This window comes from Brachionichthys hirsutus, chromosome 8 (assembly GCF_040956055.1).
Source record: "Brachionichthys hirsutus isolate HB-005 chromosome 8, CSIRO-AGI_Bhir_v1, whole genome shotgun sequence".
NCBI classification, from domain to species: Eukaryota; Metazoa; Chordata; class Actinopteri; order Lophiiformes; family Brachionichthyidae; genus Brachionichthys; species Brachionichthys hirsutus.
In genome coordinates, this window is record NC_090904.1 from 1,251,778 (window position 1) to 1,274,739 (window position 22,962).

The following is a 22,962-nucleotide window of genomic DNA, read 5'->3' on the forward strand; positions in this document are numbered from 1 at the left end:
GTTTTATATTTTCAGTAACATTGCGCGGTGCTCTATGCTACCACCGAATTTCAACTGGACCGGATCCAGAATGACGTTTGGAAACAATATTTTCAATTTTAACATTGAAAACCCCACTTACGGATTCAAAAATCTGTTAAAAATACGCATCAACTAATTTTTACTTTTCATGGTTGGTGTATAAAGATACCAAGAACTTTTTTTTTTTTTTTTACTTTTTTTCAGAACAGAATAGAACAAAGCATCTTCTGAGGCAAGTAATTAGGTAAACACTCGTAAAATAAAGAAAGAAAAAAGGAAAAGTAAAGAAAACTCTTTAATGAAATAATAATAATAATAAAGTAGTAATAATAACAATCACAATAAAAGACAAGATAAAGAAAGTAAAACTCAGTAAATACATTTAGAACCTTTAGCTGACGGTCTATGAGCTGCTCGACGGCTCAAAATTAATGTTTCTTCTCGTGTAAAAATGTTTGAGCTCAAACGCGACAAGCAGAGCGCGTCAGACGAACTTCCGCCTCTGACGCGCCTCTCCTAAACCAATGAGCCTTCAGAGTTAGAGGCAGTGGGCGGGACCGGGCTCAACGCAAGCATGGCGGCGTCCGCGGACGATGATTTTGAGTTAAATAACCGAGACTACTACTCTCTACTGAATGTCAGCAGACAGGTACCGTCTGCGCCGTGACGCGGGAGCATCAGAGGTCTTTGGTTCGAGTCTCCAGACTCCAGTCGATGCATCTCCCTTCGGCTCAGGCACTGCTATCTGTGCGGGTTGAGACCGGCCGATGATGCTGAGGCTGAAGATATAAAAGATAAAGATAAAGACCCTCCCAGACTCGAATTCACGCAGGACTTGCATGTTTTTATATAATATATATATACGTATCGATGAGCGCCTCCTCAAATCACACCTTTGATTTGATTAGATTTCCTCTGGATAAATATTAGCTCGGTATAATGAAGCATTTGCTGATATCATACCCTTATGAAAATGACATTGCCACAACTTGACTCTGTTTCTTGAAGGGTAGGATGAAAGAAGCTCAAATTAACATTTGGGCTGTATTTTTTATATTTTATATAAAAACTAGAATCGTAAAGACTTCACATAAAAAGAAGAAACCAGAGAGGTAATCTAATTGTGTCCTCTTTCGTCACAGGCGACACCGGAGGAGCTGAAGGCATCATATCGAAGGCTGTGCATGCTCTACCATCCGGATAAGCATCGAGATCCTGAGCTCAAAAGCCAGGCTGAACAGCTTTTCAACCAAGTTCACCAGGCTTACGAAGGTAAGGAATTTAAACACTTCAGATCAAATCAGAAAACACTCGTTTGCTCTGGACACCATCATTTCACTGTGTCCTCTCAGTGCTGAGTGACGATCACTCCAGAGCCATCTATGATATCTTTGGGAAGAAAGGTCTCGAGGTGGAAGGCTGGGAGGTATTTCATGTGTATATAGCACAATACTTTTGTGTTTCACACATCATGTATAGGATAAGCATGTTTTCACTTCCAATTTCTTCTGGCGATGATGCTGTGTAGTTGGTGGAGAGGAAAAGAACGCCAGCAGAGATCCGAGAGGAGTACGAAAGGTTGCAAAGAGAGAGAGAAGAGCGGAGGCTGCAGCAAAGAACTAACCCCAAGGTTTGCTCGTTCCCATTTACACGCCATTCTTTTTATCAACATTGCTACCTTTCTGTATTTACATTTGGACCAACACATTTTCTAATTCACCTTATGTCCCTCTCCCTTACTGTTGTCTCACGCTTTCCCTAATTACCTTTGAGTTTAGGGAACCATCAGCGTCGGTGTGGATGCCACAGACCTGTTTGACTGCTGTGACGAGGATTTTGAAGCGGTGCCAGGTGGAGGGATTCCCCATATTGAAATCAGCAAGATGCACATTTCCCAGTCCATTGAGGTGCAAGAAGAAAGTCGCTCACGTTGGCCGTCCACACACCTACTTTCCAGGGCCGGGGTGACTCTTGCATTGTCAGCGTTGTCAGCTTTCGTGTCTCGTTTCAGGCTCCTCTGACAAACTGCGACACGGCAGTGCTGTCGGGGTCGCTGTCCACCCACAGCGGGAGCGGAGGGGGCAGCATTAACATGAGCGTCCGAAGAGTTACTTCAGCTCGGGGCTGGGGAGAGGTACGCACGCAGCATGCACGCAACACGCACGCAACACGCACGCAGGACGCACGCACGCAACACGCACGCAACACGCACGCAACACACACGCACGCAACACACACGCACGCACGCAGCATGCACGCAACACGCACGCAACACGCACGCAACACACACGCACGCAACACGCACGCAACACGCACGTAGCATGCACGCAACACGCACGCAACACGCACGCAGCATGCACTCAACATGCACGCAACACACACGCAGCATGCACGCAACACGCACGCAGCATGCACGCAACACGCACGCAACACGCATGCAGCATGCACGCAACACGCAGCATGCACGCAACACGCACGCAACACGCATGCAGCATGCACGCAGCATGCACGCAACACGCATGCAGCATGCACGCAGCATGCACGCAACACACACGCAGCATGCACGCAACACGCACGCAGCATGCACGCAACACGCACGCAGCACGCACGCAACACGCACGCAGCATGCACGCAACACGCACGCAGCATGCACGCAGCATGCACGCAGCACGCACGCAACACGCACGCAACACGCACGCACGCAGCACGCACGCAACACGCACGCAGCATGCACATTAATTACAAAGCAGAGTGTAATAACTAAACTCTCAACCACAACGACGCTTTTAGAGGGTTTTTGATGAGGCCTTTTGGATGTGCTTATTATTTCATGTTAGAATTATATCATTCAGATTTCTTTTCAAGCACGAACGCTCGTTTTTTCTTCTGTGCATTCATCTCTGCAGGTGGAGTTTGGCGCAGGAGACGTACTCGGGCCACTCGTTGGGTTAAAGTTGTTCCGTAACGTGACTTCCCGGTGGTAAGGCGCGGCGGATTTATGGCTCAGCTGCGTTCGTCTGTGTAGAATATGTTTCTATCCGTTTCACGTTCTCTTTTCTTCGGCGCTGACATTTTTCTTTCCAGTTTCGTGACAGCTCAGTGGGGTTTGCAGTTCTCACCTCGAGGTTTGAGGCCAAGCTGCTCTCTGATGACAGCACGCCACCTGGACCAGAACACCATGGGTTACCTGCAATGGCGATGGGGGCCCAACAGCGCCATGACCACCAGCCTAGTGCGGGACACAAAAAGCAGCCACTTTACTCTGGCTCTGCAGGTGCACGCGTATCAAAGCACACATTCTCATGCTCTGAATATGCAGCACGACGCTGCCTGCCCTCAGTAAGCTCAACGTTTTGAAATCCACCTTAGCTAACGCTTAACCCCCCCCCCCCCCCTCCCCCATTATGGATGTTGTATTTCTATATCCTGACCCCTTCCAGCTCGGTGTGCCTCACTCCTACCTGATGATGAGCTACCAGTACAAGTTCCAGGATGAGGAGCAGACTAAAGTAAAAGGCTCTGTTAAGTATGTCTGTCTGCTTATCCTGTTTTCAAGGACTTACTCTCTGTAATTTGTTTTGCTCACTAGACAAGCACTGCGCCAAAATATTTGTATTCAAATACTTTTTTTCTTTCCTTTCCTTCCGCTTCTATTCCTGATATCAAATTGTTCATAATACTGTATTTACATTGTTTTGTTTTTTAAGAATATTGTGATGTTCATTTCTTTTTTGTGTACCTTTGTAAACCTTTGTGTTCCTCCTTGCCTGTCCAGGACCGGCTGGTTTGGGACTGTGGTAGAATATGGAGCGGAGAGGAAAATCAGTCGCCACAGTGTCCTGTCAGCCACGGTCAGCATTGGGGTTCCTCACGGAGTCACACTCAAGATCAAGTAATGGATAACTGAAAATGTGACCTCGTTCTGCTGTGGGTCCGACTGCCACGGCATGACAGTTAGATGTGTGTGTGTGTGTGCGTGTGTTACTGTGTCTTCCTGCAGGTTGGCACGTGCCAGTCAAACGTACCTGTTTCCCATCCACCTGACCGATCAGCTTCTCCCCAGCGCTGTCTTCTACGCCACGGTGGGACCCCTGCTGGTCTACACGGTCATCCACAGACTGGTCATCATCCCATACACACAAACACAGAAAGAGCAGTTAGTACACCTTCTCACTACCTCCCATTTTAATAGGACCCCTGGTAATTCACTTAGCCACCATGCTAGAATGTTAAAAGAACACGTCTTTATTCGTGTGAATGAGGAAGAGTTAGAAACTTCACCAGCGGCTGAAGTCCAGAGTACAACACTTTATGGATATTTTTGGTTATGTCTATTTGTATTGCTATCAGGGTTTCTTTAAACTCACACTGTCCTCATGGAGAGTTAATCCCAGTGGACAATGGTGTCTGTTTGGTGTGTCTCTGTGTCTCTCAGAGAGCTGGAGCTACAAAGGAAGAGCTCCGCCACAGACATTGCCAGGAAGAAGCAGGAGGCGGAGTCTGCTGTGGGTACATGAAACCACACAGTTTAGGAGTTGTGCATGGGATCATCGATCGTTGTTTCAAGAATCCGCTTTCTTCATTTGGTCTGAACATGTCTCTCCTATCCTATTTTGCGTTCCTTTACCCCTCCTCCTCCTCCTCCTCCTCCTCCTCCTCATCTTCCTCCCTTGGCTCTTCTGCAGGTTCTGCTGATGCAGGAGTCTGTGAGGAGAATCATAGAAGCAGAAGAATCAAACATGGGTGAGGGAACGCGCGCACACACACACACACACACACACACACACACACGGATGCTAAAACAGGGCGAGACACAACGTTTCATAAAGTACGCAGCCAGCAGTGAAAACTTTGTGGAAATTCAAGTGTGAACTTCAAACGCGTTTTTCATGCTTGTTGTTAACGTCATCGTAGCGTATGTTGTCGCTCCAGATCTATTTTCTGAGTCAATCATTTCCTGCTGTTTGAGACGAGTGATGCTAAAGTCTGTGCACAGACCACACGCATGTTACACCGGTATGATTCCATTCAGTCGGGGAACTGTGCCAACAGTATTTCTGTTGTAATATTCCGATGTGAAACACCCGCAGGAAAAATGTAGCTGAAGCAAAACTGAACAAGTTGACAGCCTCAATTTCACAATTTTTTTCCGACCATGTTAAAAATGTCCTTATCTATTGGCCTGCGCTCTGGTTTTAAATTGAGCTTCCACAAAGCCAACTCAACATTTGTGCCGTTCATTATGGTTCAGGTCTGATCATCTTGAATGCGTGGTACGGAAAGTTTGTGTCAGACACCAGCCAGAAGCGGGAGAAAGCTAAAGTCATCGACGTCACTGTTCCTCTGCAATGCCTCATAAAGGACTCCAAGCTCATCCTCACAGAGTCCTCGAAGGTGAGTGTCCGTCTCATCATTCGCCTCTGCCCGTCGTCATCGCCCGTTTCTCAACTTTCAGGCTTTTACTCATCCTTTTATTATAGTTTTATCGCCACAGCAACCCAACAGCAACCCAACGTTCTCCACTTCACCCTGTCCTTTGCATCGTCCTCCCCAACACCAGCCACTCATGCCCTCCCTCACTACGTCCATGTCTCTTCTCCTGGGTCGTCCTCTAGTCCTGTTCCCTGACAGTTCCATCCTCAGCATCCTTCTACTGATATAGTCCCCGTCTCTCCTCTGGACATGTCCAAACCATCAAAGTCTGGTCTCTCTGACCTCGTCTCCAAAACGTCTGACCCTCACTGTCCCTCTTATTTCTAATCTAATCTGGTCGCTCCCAAGGAGAACCTCAGCATCTTCATCTCCTCCACTTCTAGCTCCGCCTCCTGTCCTTTCCTCAGAGACACTGTCTCTAAGCCGTCCATCATGGCTGTCCTCACCACTGTCTTGTAGACCTGTCCCTTCGTCCCATCACAGAGCACACCTGATACCCCCCCCGTTCCAGCCTGCCTGCACACGATTCTTCACTTCCTTTCCACCTTGCATCATTTTTTTTTTTACTTTAAATTTCACCAGTGCAAACAGATACCTCGACATCAACACCATGCAGGACAATGTTCAAATATACATACCAAAGAATGGATGCTGTTCTGAACCCTCCGCTGGTGATGCACGGAGCTGCCGTCACTCATTCATGTTTTAGTTTCTTCCATAAAGCACCGGCTGGTAATAAACATTAAGAATATATTGCCGATTATTAGCGACACAAGAAATTAAACAGCATGAAAAATATGATTATTAATGACCTCATATGTTTCAGCGCTTTCAATCTGTATGCACGTGTAGGAATTTGTTCTTTATGTGCAGGCAGGATTGCCGGGCTTCTATGACCCCTGCGTAGGAGAGGAGAAGAGTCTTAAATTACTGTACCAGTTCAGAGGTGCCATGCATCAAGTCATCTCTGCAGACACTGATCCATTACGGATACCCAAGCAATGTCAGTATGCAGCCACTCCGTTTGAGAACAGAGCTGCACACTAAATGCAGCATGACTACAGCCCGCTCGATACTCCCATCCATGGCCTAACAGGAATGCGTTTTGTGTTTCAGCTCACAGACTAGAGGCCGAGTCCTAAGAGCCTGTCACTGCTGGAAGACGAGAAGGCAGATGCATGTAAAAAAGAGACGTTGCATAGACAGAAGAATCCAAGGATGGAGGGGGAACGTAAAGTAGTCTGCTTCTCTTCCCCGGTCCTCCTCTGTCACGGTGTATTTATTGAGTTGCTCCACTCCTTCCTTTCCTGCGGGCCGTCTCTGAGGTGCAGCGGTATACGAGAGGCAGCTCAGAGCTTCGCTGAGGTGACGATACCTTGGTGTCCCTGTCGTCTGCTCAACCTGACGGGGCTGCTCACCGATCTACCGATGCAGGAGCTCAGACACTGTCCCTGAATTTAGTTTGCACTGATGCTGCAGCGATTCCCATCAACGATGAGCTAACACCCGAGCTGTATTTCCACCCCGGATACCGATACCATTGTCTCGTGTGCGTCGCCCTGGTAGGTTTGAATCACGTGTTATAATATAAATGTTTAGATTAACACTATGCAGAATTGCTTCTCAGTGACCCCAAGGCCGGGCTAAACTGTGGATTGCGTTTTGTGTTTCCTGGTTCAAGTGTTTCATCCTAATTTTAGTTATATATTATGCCTTTTTGTGACATGCTGCTCGTCGGGGTGCCAGTCAGCGGGAACACACTGGTGCTCAAAGCTATATCTGTGAGGAGCTGGGAAGTGGGATGGGGGGGGGGGGGGGGTCCAATATCCTCTGATGCATGATGCACTCTGTTTGGATGTAAATAGCTGTAGCTACAAATGTCCCAAAGTTCTTACTATCAAACACACATTACATTGACATTATTACAAATATCCTTTTAATCCAATGTTAACCCGATCATTAAATGTGACAAATCATGCTTTATAGAAAGCAAAGGTAATATTTTACACACATTCATACAAGGGTCAGTTACCAAGTTGCTGCTGAAGCACTGAATTGAAGATGTACCTTTACTGAAACGTCCATGCCGTCGCGAGTTCTCTTGATTTGATCAGTTGCTTTTGCCATTGCTGATGATTCTGCACAATAAGGATATCAGAGCAGATACATTTTGATATTAGATGTTATTTTGGGGGATTCCTCCTGCAGGTGCTACATTATATCTATATCCTCCTGAGACCCAGCCCGTTAGCATTCTGTCCACTACAGAGGACGCGTGTCAACGGGCCGGGTCTCAGGAGGACATGTCCCTTATGCCGGAGGCCACTAGTCACTATCATAGTAGCCATTTGGCACCGGTTGTCTACGCTCATGTTGAAAAGTGGGATGTGAAGTATTTTAACAGGACAGCTGTTCACCTCTGCTCTAGTGCCACCATGAGGCCAACAGTGGAACTGCTGCTGGCTGTTCCTCAACCATCCAACTGACTCTGTCAATGTCCTGAACATTCATCCAATAAATACGAACTGATCGGATTATTGTTTCATTTCTGGAGTATTTTTGACCAGGCAGGTTGTTTGTGCGTTTGTTTGTTTTAAGCAGAGTGATATAAAAAGCAAGTTAAAATGGTAAATCTTTATTTACAGTAGTTTCACAGAAACACTTTGCACTACAGCACAGACAACGCTTTCTCAATAAAGGGGTAAGACAAGCCGGGATGTGAATAAACAAACCGCATCACCGTGAGACTTGTTAACGGCAATAACGACGATGCCTGTGAGACAGACTAAACGTTTGTCAGACGCGCATGTCCTGAGAAACGGCCAGTGGTCTGTAAGCATCGTAACAAGCATCGCTGCCTGGGTTCATGCTGGGCACGAAGCAGTCCCAGCTGTAAATGATGGATAGTGCAGAGATGAGCTTAGTCTAGCTGTGTGAGATTTGACCAAAAAATTATCACAATGTATTTAACTGCCATTGCAAACTCTTGTCCATGTTGCCAGACTTCAAATACTGAATCTATTCATTTTCACCATTAAAACACAATATTGCATTAAAGATAGTTCTTCCCGGCACACGCTCATCCGCCATGCAGTCAGCGCAGCCATCTATTCGCTACATCACGACAGCGTTATTCACGTAGATCTGCTAGTCGGTGAGGTTGTGTGAAGTTCGGACACGGCTGAAGGAGACAGACTGCTGCTAGACTGATCATCACATACAATCAATCATCAGATCGCCCAAACCAAACCACCTTCAACTCTACCGTCTCGTGTCTTTACAAATCAAACATTCATTGCGTGGCAGTCGCTCCCGGTCAGGCCATTCATTCTGAGTCGAACATCAGTCACTCCAGTGTGGCTTGCATTTAATCTGAAACCGCAGCAGATGGTGCATTTGAGAACCGAACGGCTGTAAACGTGTCCGTGAGGGTCGATAAGAGACCGAGGGGGGGGTTCTTCTGATCTTACCCCTCAGAGAACAATAAAACCCAATTGTGCCCATGCCCACAACCTTACAAAGGACTCAACACCATGGATCTTAATCGAGACAACTCATAGCAGCACATGCACTTCCAACGCCATCGGAGTTAACCATTCAAACACACACACACACGCACACACAACTGGACTCTAGCTAGGATAGCTTTATCTCTGTAGATACTTCTGGATGGCCACTGAAGATCCCTTCTATAAATATACTTTTTTCTCAAAGCATGAAAGTGTTCAAAGCAAAAACATTTTAATTATAATAGAACACCAGCACTGTTCAGCCACGTTCGATGACAGACAGTGTGAAAACACCTTTACTGAGTACCGTCACGTTACCCACAGAGCTGTCACACAAATAAGGTGAGATAACACGGTTTTAAGTGTTTTTGTAAAGCAGAGTGAGTGAAAGGACCAGGTTTGACCAAGTAGCACCTTGAGCCAGAGGCGTAGCAAGGCCGGAAGACAGTCTAGGCAGCAGAAAGACGATAACCAGGAGCTTGGTTCAAAGCCAAACAGACACAAAGCTGACGCTGGTCTCTCACCCTACATCTCCGTCCTACTGGATTATAACCTCAGTTTTATTCTATAGCACCGTCTGAAGCACTCAACACAAGCCAGCTATCATTTCAAACTGTTCAATCTGTCACATTGATGCAGGCATCTAAGAACGGACGTCAACTCCAGTTTAATCAGGGAGACCTGAAAGGAAGGTCTTCCTGACCGTTAAAAAAAAGAGAGAGAGAGAGAGGGGTGCAAATTGTCTTTACCATAAACTAGCAAGTCGGCATATTGGGTGGCAGTTGAGAGAATATTTGCTTTATATGGCAGTTCAAATGTTTCCAGTGTTTCCAGTACTACCGTCACCTACGGCCGGACATCTTTTCAGTGATTGCCTTACGCACGGAGTCTGTAGGGGGGCAGGAACGAACCTCAGTCAATCCTAAACGGCTCTCGGTCTGTCCTCCCCAACGGGGTAAAGGGATTCGGATAGAAAACGAGGGTTCTTGGCTGATTGTGATACTCAAAGATGCAGGACCTGAATTTAAGTGTCAGTCCAGCAGGTGGAGGAGAAGTAGGATGAGGACGGGACAAAGTCCTCGGGGTTCAGCTCGGGGGGGGGGGGGGTCAGTCTGGCAGATGTTTGTTGGGAACTACGCGCGGGCGGTGAGAGCGGCGGGCGTCTGAAGATCCATGTGTTTCTCGGCAGCTCTGGCACACGTATGTCTCCGGCACGTGGCTCTTGCGGATCTTTGCACAGGACAGGTGGATCCAGGTGTGACACTTGTTACACTCAATCATGGCCCGGCCTGCGAACGGCTTCATGCAGAAACACGTCACAAGGTCCCACGAATCATCATCTGAAGGAAAACAAAGACCGCGTTAAGCTTGGTCAGTCTGTGGAGCTGCTAAAAACGAGAGGCTCACCGGAGTCCACCATGATGTCTTCATCGTCCCCCGAGCCATCTTCATCTCTGAACACCACCTGTTTCCCCTGGCGGAACACCGTTCTGTTTCCGGGTAAGCCGTCCACCTTCTGGACCTGCACCGGCCCCCCCTCAAGCTCTTGACCGTCCCAGCCTTGACGCTCCTCGTTGGGCTCGTCCTTACAGGGTATTGGGTTTGGCAGACACTGGGGGGGGAGGGGGATGGTGACATCGTCTTCAGGCTCTTGTTTGATTGTCCGGTCACCGAAGCAGACGGGGTACTGGAGTTCTGCAGGCTGGACCGGGTGAAACCCACCCTCCTCCCCAGTCGAATGCGCTCTCTCCTTCCTCCTTTTCTTCTTCTTCTTCAGCTTGTCCGCTTTTCTGTGGTCATCCGGGTGCAAGGTCGACATTGTGTGCTGGCAAAGAGAAGACGTGCATCAGAGGGGAGACGACGGCACAACGAGGTCAACGTGCGACATCAGCTGAGCTCACATCCTTCCTGGCGTGACCCGACACTGAAGGCCCTGGCTGGGGACGTTTCCTGCTCCTGTCTTGGGGAACCTTTGGAGGGCGCTGGGGGCAGGAGGCCGGGGGTCCGGGGGTCCAGCCATCACTGTCAGCTGTGCTGCCTGTACTGTTGGGGGGGCTGGAACTACTGCGCAGTGGAGAGTCCTGTAAGAATAACTGGAGAAGTACAAATCAGGAGACCAGAGTGGCTTTCTAATGGATTCAAACTAGAGCTAACCAGTAAGATGACATAATACTAATATTCCTGTTTTTACAACCGATATATTGGAATTGTGCCAGTGATTTGCACTATTTTTCATACAGTCCCATGATAAATTAAAGAATTCCACAATAAACACAGATACATATAGAATTTTAAATACTTATTAAATACAGACGCCCAGACTCACCTCTTGCGGGTACGGGATATAACCAGCATAAGCCAGGACGAAAGTGCAAAACTTGTTAAAATCCTCGACTGTTCTTCTCCTGTGTGGCGGACCGAACCCCTGGAACACGGTCACGCACACATTAAGACACGCACGCATTAAGACACGCACGCATTAAGACACGACGCCGTCAGTAATAACGCCGGTGCACGAGCAGACGGGAACCGAACTACAGAGCGATCAACACCGCAATGACCGACAGCTAACGTTAGCCGGGCAGGCTAGCAACGTGCACAATGTAAATAAGGTTACTCGTTACTCATCGTTGGCTTGTGGGCGATGTTTAACAAAATAGATCTCGGATGCGGTTACTTATTTAGCATCAAAAGCGCTCACATAAAAGCATTAGCGATTCACAGAAGCCTTCTGACTGTTATCTAGCGGTGAATGTGACGTTTAATGCAGCCTCGGTTCGTGTTAGCGCGATGGGATGCATTTAGAGGAAGCGCTAACTAACCTTTAACATCCGCGACTCTTTATCCACAAATAACGTCTCGTTTAAGCGGAGACATTTGACAGTTTGATGATTGCACGCAAGCTTATCCCGACGTCAACACTAGCTAGCTAGCTGGTAGCTATCGGTATGTCAACATTAGCCAATCAAGCTAACGCTAACCGACCGGCAGCTGCTACGGCGTGTGATGACAACCCCAAAGTTGTGTTGACGTTCGCTAACGTCGTTAGCCGTCAACGTTAGCTAATGTAAGCTAATGTGGTACGCTTCCAACGTAAGCTAATGTCGCTCGTTGTAAAATAGTTGCGTAAACACTCACCTCGGACTGAAAGTCATGCGAAGCCGAGGGGTTGGTGGCGTCCATCCTTAATGAGCAGCCAGCCGCTCGGCGACAGGCTAGCGCGAAGGGCTACTCGACGCAACCATAAGCACTGGCGTTAACTAGCTAGATAGCTACCTAGCATTATAGCAAACGGCAGCGTTCTCTTGGTTGCCATTAACGATCTTACTTGGACTGATGCCCAGACCTTAAAACCATTTCGGCGTTTTCAAGTTGTAAAATACGTTCCTTTGAAGATAAACCGTTTGCAAACGTCAGTCCTGCATTTCTACTGCGATGTCCGATAATGTCTTCGTTTGGTCTGGTTTACTAGCTGCAGGGGGGGTGCGCCACTTCGGCTGTCACTAGCGGCTTGCCCCGTTACAAATTTACAAATCATACTATGGCGACGTCATGATCCGCCTTACTCTATTTCTGATTGGCTGAGTACGACGATGACGTATTCTCACCAAACAAGCGCTTCGTTTCTGATGTGCCGTCTGCTCCAAATTGGTTTCGGAAATTGAGGGCGAGCTTCGCCAATATGTTGACTGCTTATTTTAAATTAATGATATGGTTTAAATATGCTAATTATGCTAATTTATTTCGCTAGTGAAAACTTCCCTGCTTGCCCATTTCCACCAATGCGGAAACAAATCACAGTATCGCACCATAATGGCCTAACCAACTCAAACTAATTGAGTTATGATATTTGTAATGCGGCTTAAAACGTGAAATATGGTTAAATAAAAGATATACATGTATGAATAAAACCTCTTCCAGAATTAGTTGATCGCGCATGTCCTCGCCGCTTCCTGCAACACTTCCGCCCCTTGAGGAACGTCATCGTTATGCTAAACCAATCAGAGGAACAGCAGTGAAGTATCGGCGTCACAATAGTAGGTTTCGGAAAAATTCGCTGACTCAACGACACGGTATGGTCTCCCTCTTCTGGTTTGTACCATGTATGACAGCCAGAGCATCAAATATACCCTGCTTGACACTCTTTAACAGTCATCATCAGTTGCAGTTTCATTCTGGTGCCACTAGAGGGTGTCACTTTTCCAACTATTAAACCCCTACTCGCCGGTGCATTCTATTTCATTTGACTTGTTGCAGTGTTTCTCTATACATTTAGGGGATCTGCAAATCACGAGCCATTAATCCCCTCAGTGAATAAAACGCTTTAATGTTTGATGTCTATCAGGGAATTTCAGGTGCCTCTTGGAGAGGATTTTTAAGTGCAATTTCAGATAAGCACCATGTTTCCTGGTGCAATGTAATGGAAGGGGCCTTTTTTTAATTGAAATAGTGATTTTTGTATTATTATTATTATGATTATTATTATTAGTGAAAAAATAAACAATCAAAAATCATCTACTTGAGGAGGACCCTGGTCCAGAGCTGCGGCCTAATTCCCAGCAGCAGTGAGACATTGTGCATTGAGCAGTGTGCGTGCATGTCGCTTTACTGAGACTAATGTGCGTGCATGTCGCATGCCGTTCTGTTATCAGAACGGCATGCGACGCTTGAGATTATTTTGTTTTGTTTTCATTGTATGTTTATGTGTATATTTCTGTACATCAATGTATCTACATGCAGAAGTGAGGTATTTGTTCATGAGTGTAACTGATACATCTTCCAAAATCCCGAAATCCAAAAACAGAAAATGATTAGATATTTATGTATATACTGTATATATAAAAATGAGAGCGTGCGATACTCAGCCAGGGTGTTCGAGTAGGATTGGGGGGGGCTCAGAAATACTAATTACTTTTCCCGCCCACCTGAGCCACATTGATGCAAAAAGCCCTCGAGCAACAATTGGAAAGTAAATGCAGGTTAATAACACACACTTTGAAGTCTGGCAATTATTTCACCCATTTTCATTTTTTGGTACCTCAAAGGAAAGGTTGGGGGGGGGGGGGGGTGCTTAGAGAATTTTTGGTGTATAATTTTGCTTCTGCAGCTGACTACGTAGACTTTGATGTGTGTGCTGTGTTATAACTCATTAAGTATGCATTTATAGGACAATATCTGGTGTCCTGGAACAAAAAACAATTTTTGACACATTCCTGCAATCAGTTAAAAAAAAAAACTGGTGCGTGAAGCAGAGAAAGGCAATCTGGTGTGGCATTTATTTACTAGAAATATCAATAACTTTGATCCTCAACTCTATTGCATTCCTGCATCCGTCCTCTGTGTTTTGAGGACATTTTTGTTGGTACTTATATCTTAATTGCATTACACTGGCTTGTTTGTAAGCCCCGAGAGTCTCATTGCATGAAGGTAATTGCAATGTTGTGGTTAAATCGCCATGGCAACATTTTTTATCTGGTCGTTATAAACTTCAACATGAAGAAACTGAAAAACAATCCAGCTCACTTTCCACTGAGCAAGCTGGGGGCTTTGGAACCAAATGCATCCCATTAAGTTTATACACCAGCCTGTAAAATGTGTGTGTGTGTGTGTGCGTGTGTGTGTGTGTGTGTAGTGTGTGTTTGTGCGGTATGTAAAGAGAAGGAGGGGCCTCCTTTTATTCAATTACAGGACTCCTTTCTACCCAAATCAAGGAAGGAAGTTGTCTCAAGTGTTGACTGCCAGTCTGGCAGTGTGTGGTGAGACTGGAAACGACGATTTATACATTTAAATAACGCGACCATCCTGAACATCCTGCACAATTAGACATTAAAGAGCGGCATCAGCACAATCACGTTCTTCAACAAGCACCCTGCAGGGGGAATCCTTTTCCACTGCACAGATACTCATCTTTTCAGCCTTGATGTGACGATTGAAGTATTTGAAAAGTTCATATATTTTTTTTTAACGTGTATCCACTTGTCTGCCTTCAAACCTGTTCATGTTTTCTCGCTGATACATTCAAATAAGTAATTCGGGCTGAAAATAAGTAATTCAGGCACATTTTCAGGCTTTTCTTTCAACGGTAGAAAGTGCTGGTACAATCTGAAGCAGCTTGTACTTCACGGCTCTTTACTCATCTCAGAAAACACAGCAGAGGGAAAAGTACTTTTAGATGTATTTAACATATTTGATTACTTTTCAGATTAACATATTTTTCATACAAAACAGCTTTTTAGAAGACGTGATGCACTGTTAGATTAAACTATCCTGCAGTATCTGAAGCAGTTCAAATTAGTTCCGTCTTGACCAGTTGTTGTTGAATCACTTCTCATTGAATCACTGAAATGCATCACATCAATGTATCATCTAATTCTTTATCAAATATTAAATAGTGATTGGGCATTTTATAAATATATTTGCCGTTAATAATTGTAGTTTGAGCCAAGTATTGCTGCTGTATATTTACTAAGTAATTTGAATATGTCCTCCGATGTTGGTATTGGTATACAGTACAGGTACTTGCTACTTCTCATTATGCACCGCCACAGAGTGAGGAAGAGGATGGGTCCTGTCCGTCTGTCCATCAGGCATGTACTGAATATTTTAATATAATATTTTTTTCTGCAAAACATTCTCCACATAATACCAAAGTACAGCGGTGGTACCGCTCCTTTTTTCCTTTCTCTTTTGTAATTTTTTGTAGTTTTAATTTTTTTAGTTTCCATGGTTACACGTTTATCTTTGGTTCATTCTGGTGGTTGGTTTTGTTTTTGAAACAGATATTAAATACTATTCCTTTTTCATTTATGACACAAAACAATTAAGTACTGAAGTGACAAATGATTCTTTTCAGTTATTCTAACTCTTTCCATGGTTACATGTTGAATTTCTGAGAGTTGAATTTGTCTCAAATGAGGGTTTCTGGGGCACAACTCAAAAACGGTTCCGTGTTTTTGTTTTGTTTTTTTAATAAAAGATTATAAGTAAGCATCTCCATAAACAGGTATCTTTTGATATTTTTTTTAATTGGTTTTTCTTCATTGAAATGTGGCTGGGGATTTTGAATAATTCATCCAATCTAAATCCTTTAATTAAAAACTGAACTTTTCATTTGATATTTAAGCAATAAAATGTAATAGAAGAATCAAAAGGAAAATAAGTTAGGCAGCAGAATGAGTGTTTTATCATAGCATTTCATAAACAGCATATTAGTGTCAGTTAATGCGGCGCTAATTATAATACTATATGATAAATGCATTTATAACAATACGTGAGGTATAAAGTTGCTCATTACATTAAAGTAAGGTTCAAATGCGTCAGAACTGTACTTGAGTATTTAGTTACTTTCCACCTGGATTACATGGTGAACGGGGATTGACGTCTGTGACCGACTAACGGTCTCACTGCGAAAAATGGACACTAATAATACAAAGTAATGCATTTGAGCTAAAAAAAAAAAAAAAAAAGGAGCATCAGCAGGAAAAAAGAAAAACAAACATCTTGAATTGGTTGAGGACCAGATGGCCTCTTTGACATTAGAAGCCACTTTGGCATTTTAAGAAGGCAGTCCTAGAATGATTTTGGAGGAACTTCCGCAAAGCATGGTACCAGAGCCCACAGATACTTCAGCAATATTCGTAGCAATTGACTGTTTTTAATTTAAAAAACTGAATCATATGTTTCCTGGCCTTTGTAGTGTCCTCTCATCTCTTCTTATGGCCCGCTGATTTACTGCTGCACGATCTCTCCCACACAATCGGCTTCTTCCTTTTCCTATTCTTTCTTGACCATCTTCTCCCATCACCCGCCTTCAATCTCCCCCCCCCCCCCCCCCGCAGTGCAGATGCTTTACCCTAACGCTCAGCCGATCTATTTTCCCATCCTCACTTGTTTCTACAATCCTTCATGCATCTGAATCATTTTAGAGAGACACATATTTGCTGTTTTAGAGCTCAAAGGGATATGCCAAGGCAGAGTCCGTTTGAAGTGGCTTCACAAGGAGAACCAGAACCAGAGCAAAGGAGTGGAGAAACCATAAAAAAAAAAAAAGCATTAGTGCAATGTAACGTTGGTTAACTGGTATAATCCATTGGGAGTGCGGATTGATTCAATATGAACGTGCACCTCTTTGAAGATGCCTCTGGTGATGTTTCGAGTGTAGAAACGCAGCATTCCTCCATACCTTGCAGGCTGTACTTCACTGTACTGAATGTTTGACAGGAATGGATGCATGATGGCGCCTCATCCAGGAGAATCCAGGTCAGCTCCGCTTCCAGTAACCAGTGCTTGAAGGGTGAGATTTGAAACACCCTGATTGGCTCCTTATCTGAAAAACGTTGAAATTTGTGTTAATATTGTAGTCAATGCAGCCGGTGGATTATTGACAGATGTTTATGGAATTTGACGGGATCCTTTCTCATCCGGAGAGGATCCAGAACGAGGTCAGGAAAAACGATGACATTTTGACATTGAAAACCCTCATTTGCGGATTCAAAAATCATTTTGAAAATGTACTTTTCATGGATGGTGGTATAAAGATACCAAGAACAATTTATAATTATTGATATAACCTTCTGGTGATCACCATGCGGATGGTGTCAATCTAATTATGAGGGGAATGAGCTGCTTGGTGGAGGTCTGTGCTCTGTGCTTGTCTGGTTTGACCTGTAGTTTGTTGTGTGTTTACGAAGGTTCTCCTGTACCTACGAAACCTCAGTGGCCACACGATCACATCCGAACCGCTGACTCACTTATGTTCATAAAGACAAATGATCCAACAAGCTGACATTTACATTTTGAATGACTCAGCAGTGGAAATGACGCACATTGTGTCAGCGTTCTTCTGCCTCGTTGATTATTCAGCATTGGATGAAAAAAGCAGTTTCTCTCTACTGTTTAGCAATTACTTTGACAGAAATGCATTTATCATTTCCTTTTGGACTGAAATAGTTCCACATTTGTGCTCCTACCCCCCCATGGAGATCACGTGACCTGCTGCTAGGACAGGGTGTAACGTTCCTTCAACCTGTCGTGATCACACAGATGCACATCCAGCTGTGCAGCGGCGGTTCAATGGCAACTCGGTAACGTCGCTCAGAGACATTTTGCACCATGATTAAAATGATGCTGCTGTTCAGCGCGCACCAGCCCAGCATGCCTGGTCTGGAACATCCACTGGGACTGTTTGCAATGCGCCACGGATGAACCCCAGAACTTAAACACTGTAATCAGAGCCAGAGCAGGATATTGGCTAAATTACACATGAAAGCGGAAGTATTTGAAGGAACCATGAGCACTAAATATTTTGACAAGTTACAGTCTAACATAAAAAAAGATAAGTCACAGTTACACAAGAATAATACAGGCTCGCACGCAGAGGTTGAGCAGAGTGGACACTCGACTTGGACTATTTATCTGCTGTTCTTGAGGTTTTAATCTTCGTCTCACGATCGTCACACGCTGTTCTTCATTCGGGTCCGGAAAAATGTGGTTTCACATTCTGTATTACTTTATATCTTTAAATATTCCCGAACGAACAGTCACAGCAGTCGCGGTGAAAGTTCTAGCTGAGACAAATTAGCTCTCGATGAATTGTCCATGTTGAGTTATTAGTTATTTAGAATGTTTTAGAAGTGAGGCAATGTCTTTGTTAAGCTGAGAAACAGCTACAAATAATTAAAATGTCCAGCCATTGTTTTATTTAACCCTTTAGGTTTACAGTGAGTGAAAATATACGCAAACATGATTTCATATCATTTCTATAAGTTTAGCTTTAGCCTTACAAACTAACTTCTTAGTATGTTGAACTATCCCTTTAATTCATCAGATCACACCTCACCCCCTACCCCCACACCCCCAGTCCCATCACCACCATCCCCCACACACCACGCACCTTCACCCTTTCAGCTCTCCCGCCTCCGCTCCTCCTGAACCCCTCTAAGTGGATACCCCACAGGAAGGGCTTCTCCAGGGGGGAAATGGGTCCCAGATGTCTGCCTTTGTGCCACTATAAGATCCTCTGGAGGGATGGAGCCATGGAAGGGTGGGTATGGGGGGGGGGGGGGGGGGCGCTGTGCTGCTCGCAAACATCAATAACAGCAGCCAGGAGGGGAACGCTCTCCCGGGGTGAAGGTGAGGAGGAATTTCATGATCAGCTCATTTTGTCAAGCCAGCGTGGATTTCACAACACATCATTTATGATTGGTCACACTGCCACGTTCCCGCAAGTGGGGGGGTGTCACCGAAATGCGTCGGCTTCTCGGCCTGCGACGATAATTGAAGCGACTGCGTTACGAACTTAAAGAGACCTCTCTCCTTTTTTGTCCAAACTTCAAAAGCATCAACATGGCTGCTCTTCAGCCACGACCCAGCCACATGTTGCAGAGACAGAAACAGACAATGCATCTGCCTTCTTTGATATCCAAGCACCGTCCCTCTGAGTGTGCGTGTAAGCCAATACGCGCTGCTATATATCGATATGTGTATGATCTATTTTCAGCTCTCGGAAGGGTTAATTATGAGCCCAATGAAAATAAAACGAAGATGAGAGCAAGGCCTGAGTGTTTAGTGAAACATTATGTCAAGACTCTGACAAGGAAATGAAATGTGCAACATCAATCAGCCTATGAGGACAGAGATCAAACAAGCCTCCACACTCCTGCATCTGGTTCTGTTTGGACAGCCTCACTTTTCTCCCCCCCTTCTCCCTTTCCTTTCTTCTCCTTTTCTTTTCCCCTTTCCTTATTCTTCTCCTATTCTCTCTCTCCCTCTGTTCTTCAATGTGCCACGACATTCCTCCAGGCCTGCTCGCTTTGTTAGCTCATTTTTTCCATGATGGTGGCACGAAGCCACGCGTTCGCGAAAGGTAAGCGGGAAGATCAGCCTCAGCAACAATGACTTTCCTGTCCCTTCGCTGTCTCCACCAGAGCTCCCAGTAAGCCCCAGTTCTAATAACAGTTAATCCCGGAGTTGACTTAGGCTGTTATGTAAATACAACCTCATATAATTCACTTTCTCTGTCCTTTGATGGCCAGATGAGTTTTTTTCTTCAAAGTTGATTGAACCCAACTGGGATCGAGCTACTTTCCGCTCAACGTTCCTCTCTGAATGAAATGTAAACCAGTGCAATCATGAGGCTCATCAGAAAACTTCTGAACTTCTCTCTGCTCATACGCTCCTTCAAATACCATGGTAATCGCACCCAAATTGTTGGCTAGAACATGTCAAGCAGCGTGTCTAGGATAGGAGTTTTGGTTACAACCCCGGGAAACTGCTTTTAGTAAATAACGCTCTTCTCTGTGCCTTCGCGTAACATCTTTGGACAGCGATATCGAACTTTGAATTGTTTTTGGAGACAGGAAAGATGCCTCAGCAACGTTTGGAGGTGCTAAAACGTAAAAGGTACGATGAGGTATTGAGTGCTGTCGTAAAAACTTAGCGGATCACCACAGATCGGAGCAGCAGGAAACTCCCATTCTTGCAGAGTGATCCACACATGAGTCACTGAAGTCATGATAGATGAAGGTATAAACACGCCCAATGCTGGGAAACTGGTTTGTTTGCAAATGCAGATTTGCGCAAGATTTGGTCATCGTTCAAAATGCTGGTTCTTTTATCGCAGTGTTGAAACACAGATTGAGCAAACGAAAGTCTGGCCTCGGCACATTCTCAGGAAGACCTGTCTGCTGTGTCATGAGTGGAAACGTGGAGAAAATGTATTTAAGTGGCTGCAGACACACACGGGTTCACGGTGAGGAGGAACATGTGTTGGCTCGGCCTCAGGCCGTGGGATGGCACAATTAGGTGCTCTGTCACCTCTGCAGACTGGGATCACTGGGCCACAGAGGTCAGGGGTTATTTAGGGTCCCGTCTGTGCTGCCTTCCCAAACCAACACAGATGACTGGGTTACATGATGTCAGCACGAAACTCCAAGCTATGCGAACAAGTTTAGAACAGCACACATCCAAATGTGATGCGAATAAATAAGATAATCTCGGGAAATGATTTACAGTCTGCATGCTGGCATAATTAACCCTTTCATAAGGACGCACATGCATAAAGGAAGCGCGACAAACAGATTTACACTAAACCCTTTTTTTGTTTTTGCAGACTCAAACTCAGTCATTCAAAAAATCTTAATCGCAAAATTCGGTCTTTGGTGTAATAGTTGTGTTCTTAATCGCATTTATAGGCAAATGAACTCATGTTTGACAAAAGGAAAAACTTTAAACTCTTCATCAGCACTGAGCACTTTTTTTATTCCATAAAAAATATTATTTGACAAGTATTGAATATCATAGTTTATACTGGCTACAGCAGAAGTAAAAGGTTTAGAATGGCGTCTGTCCTCGTAATGAATTGATGAATGAGAATGTCGACATAAAGGCGCATGCGGACCGATGCACCAGCCCAAATCTGGAACCCATAAAGCCTCCAACATCTCTGCAACATTAGACACAGCTCTTCCTATTGGCTGAGAGCGCCACTTACCCCCTTCCTCTATCGCCCTCCCAGCAAAAGCTCACTTCCTGTGTCTCTGCCCGGCCCAGTACGAACCACGCCCTCTAGAAGTCCGTTGAGCCAAAGAGAACTGCCAGCAGACCCGGGGTTAGGGATTGGGTATAAAAGAGGTGGAGGAGGACTTGCCTGTCAGATGGTTTGTTGTTCTCCTGTCCACCAGGTTGAGAAGGGAATGTGAAAGGTGAGCAGTTTAACAAGGTCATCTGGCATCCGGTCTTATGGAGCTTCAGAAGCCTTAACTTTCCTGAACAAAAGACAAGACTTGTGCCACCGGCTGGCCGCGTCCAGGTTTGTTGTTTGACGAAAGAGCATCTCAGCGTCCTGTCTTTGCAGTGGAGGTTAAAAGGTTGTGGTTGGACAGTACAATGAGGGAAGAGGTGTCCTGCTCCGACTCTCCTGAAGGAGGTCTGGGGGCCAGTGAGGAGGAACTGGAAAGAGGATCTAAGAAGGCCCACCAGCAAGGAAATCGAAAACGCTCCCCGTATCCCAAAAAGGACAGCCTCAGTCACACAGAAGAGCGCAGCACCAGCAGCCCCAACAGCCTGCTGCCATCCGGGCCGAAGAGGCCAAAGAAAAGCCCGTCGACGGTCGTGTCATTGGCGCCCACAACGCTCGGCCCCAGATTGGAGCAGCCCTTCGAGGACCTCCATTCTCAGCGCGTCATCGCCAACGTACGGGAGCGTCAACGCACTCAGTCCCTGAATGACGCCTTCGCCTCGCTACGCAAGATCATCCCGACGCTGCCCTCAGACAAGCTGAGCAAAATCCAGATCCTGAAGCTGGCTTCACGCTACATCGACTTCCTCTACCAGGTGCTGCAGAGCGACGAGATGGATGCCAAGCTGGCCAGCTGCAACTATCTAGCCCACGAAAGACTGAGCTACGCCTTCTCCGTCTGGAGGATGGAGGGGGCCTGGGCCATGTCCACCAGCCACTAGGCTCCCATCAACTAAACCCTCTCGTGTCCACGTCTTCACCCCACTGCCTCAGTCTGCGTTTGCACCCATGTCCTGACCTCTGAACTTCTGAATTCCTTCCTCTTTACCGGCTCATCTCACGCCTTAGCACATCTTTCTGCTCGCTCTATGTGCTCTGAACGGTGTACTCCAGCTCTGACAGCCCTGTCCTGCTCCGTGTTTCTGCTTCAGCTGCTTTCCCTTGTCTGTCCTACAGTTTAGTCCAATGCAGCCGGATGCTAAGTCCCTCAGGTACGGACAAAACACACACAAAACGTTCGACAGACACTTTTGATTGCACGCATTATATATACTGTATATATATATGTCTGTACTCACCATGTCACCAGCACACACGTGTTAAATGGTTTTTTTCAAAAGTATTTCATTGAATTATTTATTGCCTTTCAGCTCAAAAAGTAAACAAAACAGATGTGCTTCACAAACAACCCGTAAAAGCAATAACTAGACAAATGTCTACGAAGCTGGGCTATGACAGATCTCTTAAAACGCATATTAAAAC

The 22,962-nt window shown here is 45.5% G+C and overlaps 3 protein-coding genes across 3 annotated transcripts; 2 read left to right on the forward strand and 1 right to left on the reverse strand.

Moving 5' to 3' along the window:
* The first annotated feature begins 595 nt into the window (after positions 1-595).
* Positions 596-6,596, forward strand: LOC137898597 (dnaJ homolog subfamily C member 11-like). Its single transcript, XM_068742642.1, has 16 exons — positions 596-670; positions 1,164-1,293; positions 1,374-1,447; positions 1,550-1,651; positions 1,800-1,928; positions 2,033-2,155; positions 2,928-3,001; positions 3,106-3,295; positions 3,462-3,547; positions 3,797-3,913; positions 4,022-4,177; positions 4,457-4,526; positions 4,707-4,764; positions 5,273-5,415; positions 6,328-6,457; positions 6,571-6,596. The coding sequence occupies exons 1-16, from the start codon at positions 596-598 to the stop codon at positions 6,594-6,596; spliced, it is 1,683 nt and encodes a 560-aa protein (XP_068598743.1).
* Positions 6,597-10,001: 3,405 nt separating this feature from the next.
* On the reverse strand, positions 10,002-12,146 carry phf13 (PHD finger protein 13). The gene is made up of 5 exons (XM_068742720.1): positions 12,102-12,146; positions 11,290-11,388; positions 10,865-11,044; positions 10,371-10,788; positions 10,002-10,303 (listed from the first exon to the last, which is right to left on the reverse strand). Exons 1-5 carry the CDS (start codon positions 12,144-12,146, stop codon positions 10,071-10,073), a joined length of 975 nt encoding a protein of 324 aa, XP_068598821.1. The 3' UTR covers positions 10,002-10,070.
* Positions 12,147-21,848: 9,702 nt separating this feature from the next.
* twist3 lies at positions 21,849-22,421 on the forward strand. Its single transcript, XM_068742478.1, has one exon. It carries the CDS (start codon positions 21,849-21,851, stop codon positions 22,419-22,421), a length of 573 nt encoding a protein of 190 aa, XP_068598579.1.
* Positions 22,422-22,962: the final 541 nt, after the last annotated feature.

Bases quoted from the DNA above. Each gene is read 5' to 3' on its own strand.
- LOC137898597 (XM_068742642.1), top strand. From the start codon at position 596: ATGGCGGCGTCCGCGGACGATGATTTTGAGTTAAATAACCGAGACTAC. The intron at 3,548-3,796 runs GTATGTCTGTCT...TTGCCTGTCCAG, and splicing joins AAAGTAAAAGGCTCTGTTAA to GACCGGCTGGTTTGGGACTG. The intron at 4,527-4,706 runs GTGGGTACATGA...GCTCTTCTGCAG, and splicing joins AGCAGGAGGCGGAGTCTGCT to GTTCTGCTGATGCAGGAGTC.
- phf13 (XM_068742720.1), bottom strand. From the start codon at position 12,146: ATGGACGCCACCAACCCCTCGGCTTCGCATGACTTTCAGTCCGAG. The intron at 11,045-11,289 runs GTGAGTCTGGGC...TTATTCTTACAG, and splicing joins ATATCCCGTACCCGCAAGAG to GACTCTCCACTGCGCAGTAG. The intron at 10,304-10,370 runs GTGAGCCTCTCG...GTTTTCCTTCAG, and splicing joins AGACATCATGGTGGACTCCG to ATGATGATTCGTGGGACCTT.
- twist3 (XM_068742478.1), top strand. From the start codon at position 21,849: ATGAGGGAAGAGGTGTCCTGCTCCGACTCTCCTGAAGGAGGTCTGGGG.